This window comes from Epinephelus fuscoguttatus, linkage group LG10, assembly GCF_011397635.1.
Source record: "Epinephelus fuscoguttatus linkage group LG10, E.fuscoguttatus.final_Chr_v1".
Classification (NCBI taxonomy): Eukaryota; Metazoa; Chordata; class Actinopteri; order Perciformes; family Serranidae; genus Epinephelus; species Epinephelus fuscoguttatus.
The window spans coordinates 45817769-45832056 of record NC_064761.1 but is presented as its reverse complement, the minus strand read 5'-3'; the positions used below and the strand labels follow the sequence as shown (position 1 = coordinate 45832056).

At 43.7% G+C, this 14288-nt stretch overlaps 1 protein-coding gene across 1 annotated transcript in view; it reads left to right on the top strand.

Moving 5' to 3' along the window:
• Positions 1-8855: 8855 nt before the first annotated feature.
• Positions 8856-14288, top strand: part of wdr18 (WD repeat domain 18) — a 30482-nt gene continuing 25049 nt past the window's right edge. Inside the window, exons 1-3 of the mRNA XM_049587864.1 lie at positions 8856-9115; positions 9890-10000; positions 10200-10333. Of these exons, the coding sequence (XP_049443821.1) occupies positions 8906-9115; positions 9890-10000; positions 10200-10333 (455 nt within the window). The 5' untranslated portion in view covers positions 8856-8905. The remainder of the gene's footprint in view (positions 9116-9889; positions 10001-10199; positions 10334-14288) is intronic.

Genomic DNA, 14288 nt, shown 5'->3' with positions numbered 1-14288 from the left:
CACAGCAGGTCCACAGCACAGTTTTGCTGGATAGCAGGCTCCAGTGTTCCAATAGTCCAAGCAAATAATGTGATTTAAGTCCAGAGAGTCCACTAGGATTCCAGTTAGAATCAATCAACTTGTAGACTAAACTAAAGGTTGTCAGAATCAGCAAATGACACTTAAATCGCACTAGAATTAAAGACTAAAAACTCAGAAAAACACAGACAAACAAACGGAGACATGTAAAGACATGCTGCCATCTTGGAGAAGACAATGACCTTTGTACTAAGACCATTTGTTTGGTCTGTAGGACTGTCTCTGAACTGACTCTGACAGACTGTCTGTGTAGGACTGTCCTTGGATCCAGAGGTGTTAGCCAACTACAGAGACTGGAACACTTAATTGGCCTAAAAGGTTCTGCACTAAGCTAGTTTAAATCTTATTTATCTGATCGCTTTCAGTTTGTTCATTTCTTTCGAAGTTCCGCAAGGTTCTGTGCTCGGACCAATCATATTCCTCTATTTATGCTTCCCTTAGGTAGCATCATTAGAAATCACTGTCTCTGGATGGCATAGTTTCTCTGGATGGCATTGCTCTGGCCTCTAGCACTACCGTAAGAAACCTCGGAGTAATATTTGATCAAGATTTGTCTTTTAATTCTCATTTAAAACAAACCTCATGGACTGCATTTTTTCATCTGCGTAATATTGTGAAAATTAGGCCTATCCTGACCTGAAAAGATGCAGAAAAATTGGTCCACGCTTTTGTTACCTCAAGGCTGGATTACTGTAACTCTCTATTATCAGGTAGCTCTCGTAAGTCCTTAAAAACTCTCCAGCTAATTCAGAATGCAGCAGCACGTGTACTAACAGGAACTAAGAAACGAGATCATATTTCTCCTGTTTTAGCTTCTCTGCACTGGCTCCCTGTAAAATCCAGAATTGAATTTAAAATCCTACTGTTAACTTATAAAGCTCTAAATGGTAAAGCTCCGTCATATCTTAGAGAGCTCATAGTGCCTTATTATCCCACCAGAACACTGCGCTTTGAGAATGCAGGGTTACTCGTGGTCCCTAAAGTCTCCATAAGTAGATCAGGAGCCAGAGCCTTCAGCTATCAGGCTCCTCTCCTGTGGAATCATCTTCCTGTTACGGTCCGGGAGGCACTCTCTCCTTTGCTAACACTCATGTCCTGTTACTGCATCTCGCTAACTGGCCTCTACTGCATGTCACTAACATCATATCATATATTAATATGTACTTTCAACATATTGTACCACTATAGCTGTAATTATTATTATAATATTATTACTTTAATTAAATCTGCAGTGGGTACAAAGCCTGAAAACAGTTGATTTTTGAGTCTCATCTGAGTTAGGTTTCATTCGTCTCCACCCTGAGCCCCTCCTACTAGACGAGCATGCGAGTATTTTATCCTACTTGGTTCTATTTCTCTCTCTATGGGAGCCTCGGCTCTCCCTCACCACGCAGCAGGGTGAACACAGAGTCATGGTGAGGTGCAGAAACCTATTGTTTGTCTCAGACCACATGATTTACATTATGCTTAGAGGATATTAACTATTTTATTTATCAATCAATCAATCAAGCAATCAATCAATCAATTTTATTTATAAAGCCCAATATCACAAATCACAATTTGCCTCACAGGGCTTTACAGCATACGACATTCCTCTGTCCTTAAGACCCTCACAGCGGATAAGGAAAAACTCCCTAAAAAAAACCCTTTAACGGGGGAAAAAAATGGTAGAAACCTCAGGAAGAGCAACTGAGGAGGGATCCCTCTTCCAGGACGGACAGACGTGCAATAGATGTCGTACAGAACAGATCAACATGATAAATTAACAGTAATCCATATGACACAGGGAGAGAGAGAGAGAGAGAGAGAGAGCGAGAGAGAGATATGCAGGTAATGACAGTAGCTTACAACAACATTAATGGAAGTAATAATATTATAGTTATAGTTCTGGTTACTGCGGTACAATATGTTGAAAGTATGTATTAATACCTAGCAGTATACATGTGTGACAATAATCATATGTGTATAATAACAGAAGAAGTATGACTAATGACTAATGATGGCAGCAGCAGCAGGAGGCATCTGGCAGGACCACGGCAGCAGCACAACCACACACGTCATGCTGTCCAGGCACCGCTGTGATATGAGTTAATCTGAGAGACAGTGGAGCACAAAGGCTCCGGAGAAGAAGCCGAGTTAGTGACATCCAGAATGGCCGGGTTAGCTAGATGCAGTAATAGGATACGAGAGAGAGAGAGAGAGAGAGAGAGAGAGAGAAGGAGAGAAGGGGCCCGGTGTATTATAGAGGGGTCCTCCGGCAGACTAGGCCTAAGTCAGCCTAACTAAGGGCTGGTACAGGACAAGCCTGAGCCAGCCCTAACTATAAGCTTTATCAAAGAGGAACGTCTTAAGTCTAGTCTTAAATGTGGAGACGGTGTCTGCCTCCCGGACCGTAACAGGAAGATGATTCCACAGGAGCGGAGCCTGATAGCTGAAGGCTCTGGCTCCTGATCTACTTTTGGAGACTTTAGGGACCACGAGTAACCCTGCGTTCTCAGAGCGCAGTGTTCTGGTGGGATAATATGGCACTATGAGCTCTCTAAGATATGACGGAGCTTGACCATTTAGAGCTTTATAAGTTAACAGTAGGATTTTAAATTCAATTCTGGATTTTACAGGGAGCCAGTGCAGAGAAGCTAAAACAGGAGAGATATGATCGCGTTTCTTAGTTCCTGTTAGTACACGTGCTGCTGCATTCTGAATTAGCTGGAGAGTTTTTAAGGACTTACTAGAGCTACCTGATAATAGAGAGTTACAATAATCCAGCCTTGAGGTAACAAAAGCGTGGACCAATTTTTCGGCATCTTTTCGGATCAGGATAGGCCTAATTTTCGCAATATTACGCAGATGAAAAAATGCAGTCCGTGAGGTTTGCTTTAAATGAGAATTAAAAGACAAATCTTGATCAAATGTTACTCGTTTCTTACAGGGGCCAGAGCAATGCCATCTAGAGAAACTATGTCATCAGATAAAGAGTCTCTGAGTTGTTTGGGGCCAAGAACAATAACTTCAGTTTTGTCTGAATTTAACATCAGGAAATTGGTGCTCATCCAGGTTTTTATGTCTTTAAGGCAGTTATGGAGTTTAGTTAATTGATTACTTTCTTCTGGCTTCATCGATAAATACAACTGAGTATCATCCACATAACAATGGAAATTTATAGAGTGACTTCTAATGATGTTACCTAACGGAAGCATATATAGAGTAAACAGGATTGGTCCGAGCACAGAACCTTGCGGAACTCCAAAACAAACTTTAGTACGTAAGGATGGTTCATTGCGACGTCAACAAATTGAAAACAATCAGATAAATAAGATTTAAACCAGCTTAGTGCTGAACCTTTTAGGCCAATTAAGTGATCCAGTCTCTGCAGCAGAATTTGATGGTCAATTGTGTCAAGCGCCGCACTAAGATCTAATAAAACAAGTACAGAGACGAGTCCTTTGTCTGAAGCAATCAGAAGGTCATTTGTAATTTTAACTAGAGCTGTCTCAGTGCTATGATGCACTCTAAATCCTGACTGAAATTCCTCAAATAAATTATTATCCTGGAGAAAATCACACAGCTGGTCTGCGACTACTTTCTCAAGGATCTTTGACATAAAGGGAAGATTAGATATTGGTCTATAGTTGGCTAACACCTCTGGATCCAGGGTGGGCTTTTTTAGTAGAGGTTTAATTACAGCTACCTTAAAAGACTGTGGTACGTAGCCTGTTAATAAGGATATATTGATCATATCTAATATATGAGTGTTAACTAAAGGAAAGACCTCCTTAAGTAGCCTAGTTGGGATGGGGTCTAAGAGACACGTTGATGATTTGGATGAAGAAATCACTGCAGTCAATTCTTGAAGAGAAATTGGGGAGAAGCAATCTAAATATATATTAGATTTTACAGCTGTGTTTGAGGTTAGATAGGTACTATCTGAGGGCAAGAGGTCATGAATTTTGCCTCTAATAGTTAGAATTTTGTCATTAAAAAAGCTCATAAAATCATTACTGCTAAGGGCTAAAGGAATACAAGGCTCAATAGAGCTTTGACTCTCAGTCAGCCTGGCTACAGTGCTGAAAAGAAACCTGGGGTTGCTCTTATTGTCTTCTATTAGAGCTGAGTAATAGTTTGCTCTGGCATTGCGGAGGCCCCTCTTATAAGTTTTGAGACTGTCTGTCCAGATTAAACGAGATTATTCCAGTTTGGTTAATCGCCAATTCCTTTCAAATTTTCGCGATATTTGTTTTAACTTACGGGTTTGAGAGTTATACCAAGGAGCGAACTTTCTTTGCTTTTTTAACTTCTTTTTAAGAGGAGCTACAGAGTCGAGTGTTGTTCGTAGCGAGCCTATGGTGCTATCAACAAAATGATCAATTCGGAAGAGGTTAAAGTCGGCACGGGAAACCTCTGTTACTGAAGGTATTGGTATTGAATTTAACGACGAAGTAATCTTTTCCTTAAGTTTTGCGACAGCACTATCTGATAAACATCTAGTATAGTAACTGTTGCTGAGTGGCGTAATCGAGTAAAAAGAAATCAAAAGTAATCAGATAATGATCCGATAGCGAGGGATTCTGTGGAAAGACTTTTAGGTTATCAATTTCAATTCCATACGTCAGAACTAGATCAAGGGTATGGTTAAAACAATGAGTAGGTTCATGTACACCCTGACTGAAGCCAATGGAGTCTAATAATGAGATAAACGCGGTAGCCAGGGAGTCATTATAAACGTCGACATGAATGTTAAAATCGCCTACAATAATAACTTTATCTGATTTAAGAACTAAACTGGATAAAAACTCTGAGAATTCAGATACAAATTCAGAATACGGGCCAGGAGCATGGTACACTATAACAAATAAAAGTGGCTGCGAGGTTTTCCAGGTCGGATGTAAAAGACTAAGAACGAGGCTTTCAAATGAATTATAATCTAATTTAGGTTTAGGGCTGATTAACAGACTAGAGTTAAAAATGGCTGCAACTCCCCCTCCTCGGCCGCTGCCTCGAGGAATGTGGGTATTATTATGACTGGGAGGAGTGGACTCATTTAGACTGACATATTCATCTTGACACAGCCAGGTTTCAGTGAGACTGAGTAAATCAATATGATTATCTGATATTAATTGCGTTTACTAACACTGCTTTAGACGATAGAGACCTGATATTTAACAGTCCGCATTTAATTCTCCTGTTTTGTCTTTCTGTCACAGAAGAGGTTTTAATTTTTATGAGGTTGTTATGCACAACTCCTCTTTGTTTAATTTTAGATTTAGATAATTTAGGCGGTCGGGGGACAGACACCGTTTGTATAAAACTATTAAAACTATGGCTGGGTAACTGAACTAGAAGCTCAGAGAGGCGTTTAGGACTGCGACTCTGAGTCCTGGTCTCAACTCTGGGTTGTCAGGGATTTAAATTACTAATAAAGTTTGCCAGGTTCCTAGAAATGAGAGCAGCTCCATCCAAAGTGGGATGAATGTCGTCTCTCCTAATAAGACCAGGTTTTCCCCAGAAAGTTTGCCAATTATTAACAAAACCCACATCGTTTGCTGGACACCACCTGGACAGCCAGCGGTTAAATGATGACATGCGGCTAAACATGTCATCACTGGTCAGATTTGGGAGGGGTCCAGAAAACTACGGAGTCCGACATCGCTTTTGCATATTCACACCGAAGCAATATTAATTTTAGTGACCTCCGATTGGCGTAACCGGGTGTCATTGACGCCGACGTGAATAACAATCTTACTGAATCTACGTTTAGCTTTAGCCAGCAGCTTTAAATTTGACTCAGTGTCGCCCGCTCTGGCCCCAGGGATACATTTGACTATGGCCGCTGGTGTTGCTAACTTCACGTTCCTCAGAATAGAGCTGCCAATAACCAGAGTTTTATCCTCAGCGGGTGTGTCGCTGAGTGGGGAAAAGCGGTTGGAAACGTGAACAGGCTGGTGGTGAGCCGTGGGCTTCGGCTTGGAGCTGTGCTTCTGGCGAATCAGAACCCAACCTCCCGGCTGAACGGGAGTTATCGGAGGACAGTTAGCAGAGGCTAAGGCTAGGCTATGTGGCTCCGCACCGGCTACAGGGGACTGGCTAACTACCGCAGCTGCTGAATGGTTTTCCATGGTGCGGAGCCGCGCTTCTAATTCACTAAGCCTCGCCTCCAACGCAGCAAATAAGCTACACTTGTTACAATTACCACTGTCGCTAAAGGAGGCAGAGGCATAACTGAACATTTGACACACCGAGCAACAGAGAGCAGGAGAAGGAGAAGCCATGGCTAAGCTAATGTAGCTAACAAGGCTAAGAGCGTGCAAACAACAGCTAAGAGATTAGCGAGAAAGTCGTAGAAAGGAGGAGAGCTATAGGTGCTTAAACAGAACCAGTGTGGGTTATGACTTGAAGTAGACGTTAAAGCAACTGAGGTGAGAAAGCAGGCAAGTGGAATTCACCAGAGCAGTACAGAGACGCTGTCACAGAAACACCGGAAATGACACAACTCGCTTACCGCAATACGTCAGCACGTCGATCAATGAGGATTGAAGTTGTTGTAATGTAATGTTGCTCCAGTAGGTAACAATGCTTTAATGTTGTTGTAAGCTACTGTCATTACCGTCTGTCCTGTCTCTGTCCCTCTCTCTCTCTCTGTCTCTCTGTCTCTGTCTCTCTCTCTCTCTCTCTGTCTCTCTCTCTCTCTGTCTCATTGTGTCATATGGATTTTGTTTAATATATATATTAATGTATATATAGATCTCCTAGATGTATATGCACGTCTGTATATACAGTGGTGGGAAAAAAGTTTTCGGACGCCCCATGCATTTGTGAAATATTGCATTAAGAATCACTCTTAGGTCTTCAAGTGCAATTTCTTTTAGTACAGTCACAGCCAAAATACTAAATAAATCCTAAAAAAGCCATTAAAAACTTAAAATTGATTGGTTCCATAAAAATACATAAGAAATTTTGAGTATTGGGTCATTTTGGTACCAGTGATGAAGGTCGTTCTGTTTATTAAAAGACACAATTTTTGTTGACAAGCTTCGTGTCTACATAAAGCCAGCACATTTGAAAGTTCTTCAGACGCAAAAATGGCTAAAACAAGGAACCTAATGCAGGAAACACGCCTGAAGATAAAGATTCTCAGCCAGGAAGGGTACAGCTGCCGCCAGATAGCCAGGAAGTGCAGATGCAGTCCTTCAGCAGTTGGATACACTCTGCAGAAATACAGACGAACCAACAGCTTGGAAGACAAACCAAGATCTGGGCGTCCAAGGGTTTCTTCAGCAAGAAATGACCGCATCCTGATCCGCATGTGCAGGCAAAACCGCCGAATGACATCACAGGAGCTTCAGCAGCAGTGGTCAAACCAAACTGGTGTCCAGTGTTCCACCCGCACTGTACGTGGCTGACTTTTAGATCATGGCTTAAGGTCCTACAAGGCTATCAAGAAGCCCCTGATCAATGAGAGACAGAGGTTAGCCCGGCGTCGTTGGGCCCAGGCACACAAGAACTGGACAGCCAGGAATTGGAAGAAGATTTTGTGGTCAGATGAGTCCAGTTTCCAGCTTTATCTTCCTCCTACTAATGTGAGGGTACGAGAGAAGGCCAGGCGAAGCATTATCTCCAGCATGTACAGTACCTACTGTCAAGCATGGTGGAGGCAGTATCATGGTTTGGGGATGCATGAGTGCTGCTGGTGTTGGTCATCTCACTGTCTGTGATGGCACATTGAACTCTACCAAGTATTGTACCATTCTCCAAACCCACATGCTCCCTTCTGCGCGTGCACTGCTCCGTCGAGGTAAAAACTGGATGTTTCAACAAGATAATGCCCCTTGCCACACATCCAAGGCCAGTAGAACTTGGCTGCAGGAGCACAGTATCCAGGTCTTACAGTGGCCAACTCAATCCCCGGACATGAGCCCCATTGAAAATCTGTGGTGGATTATTAAAAGGTCTGTTTCAAAGCATAAACCAAAGAATTTAGAAGAATCAAAAGCAGTAATTCAAGAAGAATGGGACAAGATTACCCCTCAACAGTGTGAAAGGCTCGTGGGGAACATGCCAGCCAGGATTAGAGCTCTACTACGTGCCAATGGCAGGACTACTAAATATTAATTTGATGATGTGATGGTTTATTTATTTTTTGTTCAGTTTTGAACACATTCTCTGTTATTTGTTGACTTTGATACCGACAATGTTGAGAACTGACATATTGAAACTGTCATATAATTATATTATATGACAGTTAATTATATAACAGATAATTATATAATTTGTATTTGTTTGTATCTGTCTAATGCAGCCACACCTTTTGAAACACAAAAAAGATTTTTCCACAAATATTTCATGATAATATTTGAGATTGTGTAAAATTTTAAGGGTGTCCGAAAACTTTTTTCCACCACTGTACATCTAGGAAATCTATATATATATTAAATAAAAAGTAAATCAGTACAAAGAGATGGTTAAGGAAAAAATAAACAAATACTAAATAAAGGGTTAGGATTAGAGCACAGAATAAACTGTTAATGGAGATGTGACATGTGATTCAGAGGTTCACTTCCTGTTTTAACTGTTTAACTGTTGATCTGTTTATTGAAGTTTCTTCTACTTCCTGTTCTTGTACTTTTTGTTCGTAATATTTATGTAAAACATTTTATTTGTATTTTACATCACAAGAAATTTTAACTTTTCAAAAAAGACACAAAAAGTTGGTTGGCGATCTAACGCCTACATCTCCCACAATGCACCCGGTCCAGGAAATGACATAGCGCAGTCAGCGCAACCAGCGCAGCGCCGGAACCCCGCGCTGTCGGAGTGTTGTGGTGGAGCCAGCATGGCGGCTCCTCTGGAGGTGATAGTGAGCAGTGACTCCGGCTCTCAGATGTGGAACAGCACCGTGTTCGACCTGCACAGCGGCTCAAGCCTGCTGTCCTACCGGGGAGGGAACAGCTCTGCCCGGACACTGAGCGTCCTCGGCGGGGAGTACCTGCTGTCCGCCCAGCTGGGGAAGAACTTCATCAACGTGTGGGAGATCCAGAGGAAGGTACTGACCGTGTATCTGAACACACCTGCGGACACATGAACACACCTGCAGACACGTGAGCACAGCCGAACACATCTGCTGCACATCACCTCACTTACTTAGGGTCCACTGCGGGGACAGGTGGCGGGAAGCGTCTCGAGACACACGTGGATGCAGACAGACAAAGAAGCATCACCAAAGTCCATTTAGAAACCAGTTATTTTAAGCGCGAGGCACACCTGCGAGCACACCTACACCTGTAAAAACACTTAGCACCAACCAGCCGGGTCTGTTGGTCAATTCGGCGTCTGAATCATCAACTACGCTTATCTACCTGTGTTTTAATGGGATCTGTTGTCACAGACTCTGCTCAGCTCACTGCCGCCATGCTTTGTTTGATTTGGGCTGAAAAAGGACTAAGAACCAACACGTGCCAACTGATTTAACTCGTGACTTTTATGTGACCGACTTTAAATTAGAAATGAGATTATTTAACAGTCGGTGTGTTAATCAATTGATCAATCAATCAGTTTTATTTATAAAGGCCAATATCACAAATCACAATTTGCCTCACAGGGCTTTACAGCATACGACATCCCTCTGTCCTTATGACCCTCGCAGCTGATCAGGAAAAACTCCCCAAAAAATGTGTAGTTGTGTACGGAGGCCGGTTAGACGCATTTTGGGTCATGTTTGAATCATGTAAACAGTCTCCGACACACCTCCATATATTAACTACACTTGTTACACTACATGACTCTGTGTGTGCGTGTGTGTGTGTGACGTGATGTCCAGGACCAGCTGCAGCAGAAGGTGGTGTGTCCAGGTGTGGTCACTTGTCTGACCGCATCACCTAACGGACTCTTCCTCGCTGCTGGAGTCGCTGAGGCTGTTTACCTGTGGGAGGTGAGTTGGCTAGTTACATGATATCGTACAGTCCAGATTCTGGTCATGGTCCTGGTCTGGACCCAGGTCTAGGGTTCTTCTGATCCAAGCTGACCCAATACAACTGTGAATCTTCTTTTGTACCTTAAAATCAAGGTGAAATCAGGTGCTCTGTTCACAAACGTCACTGTGTCTACCTCCTCTTCTCTGATTGGTTCAGGTGTCCACAGGTAAGCTGCTGTCTGTCCTCAGTCGTCACTATCAGGATGTCACCTGTCTGAAGTTCACAGACGACAGCAGCCATTTTGTTTCTGGAGGAAAAGACAACCTGGCTCTGGTGTGGAGTCTGTCCAGGTAACTCACACCTGAACTCACACCTGGACATTCACCTGGGGCCTCATTCATAAATGTGGCGTACGCCCAGAAGGTGGCATACGCCACTTTCTACGCGAACTTTGGGATTTATAAAGATCAAACTTGACGGGAAAATAAGATAAGATAAACTTTATTGATCCCAGAATTGGGAAATTCACATATCACAGCAGCTCAAAGCACAGGCAGAAAGTGGAGAGTGACAATGTATACTAAGGAGAAGAAATCAAGATTAAAGAAAATATAATATGTGTGTGCAGTGTTTCCCACAGGATTTTGGGAAACTATTGGGGGGGGGACATCCCTGAACATTGTAAATTGAAATGAATTTGTATACAAAATGTGCAGAAAGGTAAAATCAGCAAGTTTTGAAAAAGTATTGCAATTTAATTTTGTCTTTAATGTTATTATCTTATATTAACTTTGCAATATGATTATCTTATATAATGTTATTACTATCCTAAAACATTCTCCAGGTCCTCTGTAACTCTGCAGGACTTATTTCCACCCTGCCCAGCAGCAGTACCGTGGCGAACGGTCCCTAACTGCGGGGAGAGCGGAGCAGGCTTCCCCAGAGGTCCGCCGCTTTTCCCGGTCCCTCTTCTCCACACTTTAGGCTCTAGTTTTGCAGACCGGGCGAGGTGGAGGCACAGCGCACCTGTGCTTCGCCAACTGGGTGTGGCCAGGCGGATTTTGCAAGTTTGGCACACCGTGCGCGCTGGCGCAGCTACTCCTCTATCCCACCTCCGTCCCTCCTACCTGTGCAAGTCGGAAAGAGGGAGGAGAGAAGGCGTGGAGTGGGTTTTACACACAACACACCAATCAAATGAGCCCCTCTCCTCACCCTTAAATGTGCCGCCCGAAGGCGTAATGAGAGTTTACTCAATTCTCCATTGCAGAAGAGAGCAGCAGCGTCAGACAGCCAAACTTCTCCCAGGAGGAAACTGATGTTTTGGTCCGGGAGGTCCAAGCTCACAGTGTCCAAATATACTGAACTGTGAGCAGACCTCCACGGGCTGATGATGCAAAGGTAGCCTGGGAGGAGGTCACCACAATTGTAAATCAATGATGCGTTTCTCTCATGTGCACGCTCTCTCTTTCTCTCTCGCAGTCTCACTCTGTTTCTTTTCTTTTGACTTTTCTAAGATGACAGATGCTGAATATATACTCCCTATCTGATGCTGTGGCTGTTTGTGGTTGGCTGAGAGGGATGTGAACTCATTAGTTTGCAGCTGTTTAATCAAATCAGGTTGGGTTTCCATTACGCGTGCCAAACATGCCAAACAGTGCCAATCCCCTTTGATCTGACATCAGATGTGACGGGACAGTCGATATAGAGATACATTTATGTGCGGATTGCAGATAGTTGCATTGAATAGTGTTTTTTTTGGGTATTTATTGCATCGTTAATGTGCCTGATATTCTGGAAACCTGCCTGTGAGGTTTTGGTGACGTGTGCGTACTGTCTGCCAGTCAGCCAAACTTCGGCTTACACCGGCTGTGCTCCGCCTGCGCTGACAGTAGACCTGGCTTTTAACACACCTTCGGCGAAGCCTTTTGGCACGAAACTGTCACTGTGCCAAGCTGGATCTGTCGACACCTCCCCCTGCTGCGCCGCCACACCCATCTCAGCGCACCTCGGTCTGCCAAACTACCAAACTGAGCGCGCCTCGGGTTGCGCTGCTCGAAAGTAGCTCTGCGCGGGGTTCGCCACCCTGCGCTGTGCTGGGAAACTAGAACCCTTTGACTTATTTCTACCCAGCCGACAGTGGGACTTATATTCATTGTGCCGACAGTGGCTTGGAAAACCACCCATAACCGTGTCACACGGCGAAGAGGGAAGAGGGAAGGCGGCTGGAGTTCCTCCAACATTTGCGGTTAGATTATCATATTTTTTTACTGACAAAAACATAGGCTGCTTCGGCTGATTTTTTTTTTTTTTTTTTATGCGCACATGTGCCCCTAAGTATTTTTTACAGTTTGCACACATGTATTTTTAGTCGAGTGAAACGCTCGCACTGTCGAGCGCTGGATCTGACAGCCTGAGCACATCGGCACAAAATGCTACGGCGTTCGAGCTATTATTTATATCATGAGAAGTCAATACATTTGGCAGCCTCAATCTTTTATTTAGAAACTATGGCGGGCCGCCATAGTTTTCATTAATTAATGGGAAACACTGGTGTGTGTGTGTGTGTGTGTGTGTGTGTGTGTGTGTGTGTATTCTCACACACACACACACACACACACACAAACACGCACACCAGGATAGTCAGTGTTTGCGATAAGGTGTTACAGTAATTTAACAGGTTTTAGCAGGAAAAGAGTCACAAAATGTTATTACATTTACAACCAATCAATCAATATGATATAACATTGACAGTGTCACCTAACAAGCCACCGAAACAAACACCCCCGCGCACGTTCAGTGTATTTCCATTAACACACCTGTGACTTCTACACCATGTCTCGTCCTGCTTCTGTGTCCTGAGGCTGTCTATAAACAGTGGAAATCAATACATCCGTCCCCTCAGCTGTGATCGATACATCCGTCCTCTCAGCTGTGATCGATACATCTGTCCTCAGCTGTGATTGATACATCCGTCCTCTCAGCTGTGATCGATACATCCGTCCTCAGCTGTGATCGATACATCCGTCCTCTCAGCTGTGATCGATACATCTGTCCTCAGCTGTGAGTGATACATCCGTCCTCTCAGCTGTGATCGATACATCCGTCCTCTCAGCTGTGATCGATACATCTGTCCTCAGCTGTGAGTGATACATCCGTCCTCTCAGCTGTGATCGATACATCCGTCCTCTCAGCTGTGATCGATACATCCGTCCCCTCAGCTGTGATCGATACATCTGTCCTCAGCTGTGATCGATACATCTGTCCTCAGCTGTGATCGATACATCCGTCCCCTCAGCTGTGATCGATACATCTGTCCTCAGCTGTGATCGATACATCCGTCCTCTCAGCTGTGATCGATACATCTGTCCTCAGCTGTGATCGATACATCCGTCCTCTCAGCTGTGATCGATACATCTGTCCCCTCAGCTGTGAGTGATACATCCGTCCCCTCAGCTGTGATCGATACATCCATCCTCTCAGCTGTGATCGATACATCCGTCCCCTCAGCTGTGATCGATACATCCGTCCTCTCAGCTGTGATCGATACATCCGTCCCCTCAGCTGTGATCGATACATCCGTCCTCTCAGCTGTGATCGATACATCCATCCTCTCAGCTGTGATCGATACATCCGTCCTCTCAGCTGTGATCGATACATCCGTCCTCTGTACGGCTTCTTCTCCGGAGCCTTTGTGCTCCACTGTCTCTCAGATTAACTCATATCACAGCGGTGCCTGGACAGCGTGACGTGTGTGGTTGTGCTGCTGCCGTGGTCCTGCCAGATGCCTCCTGCTGCTGCTGCTGCCATCATTAGTCATTAGTCATACTTCTTCTGTTATTATACACATATGACTATTGTCACACATGTATACTGCCAGGTATTAATACATACTTTCAACATATTGTACCACAGTAGCCAGAACTATAACTATAATATTATTACTTTCAATAATGTTGTTGTAAGCTACTGTCATTACCTGCATCTCTCTCTCTCTCTCTCTCTCTCTCTCTCTCTCTCTCTCTCTGTCTCATTGTGTCATACGGATTACTGTTAATTTATCATGTTGATCTGTTCTGTACGACATCTATTGCACGTCTGTCCGTCCTGGAAGAGGGATCCCTCCTCAGTTGCTCTTCCTGAGGTTTCTACCATTTTTTCCCCGTTAAAGGGTTTTTTGGGGAGTTTTTCCTGATCAGCTGTGAGGGTCTTAAGGACAGAGGGATGTCGTATGCTGTAAAGCCCTGTGAGGCAAATTGTGATTTGTGATATTGGGCTTTATAAATAAAATTCAATTGAATTGAATTG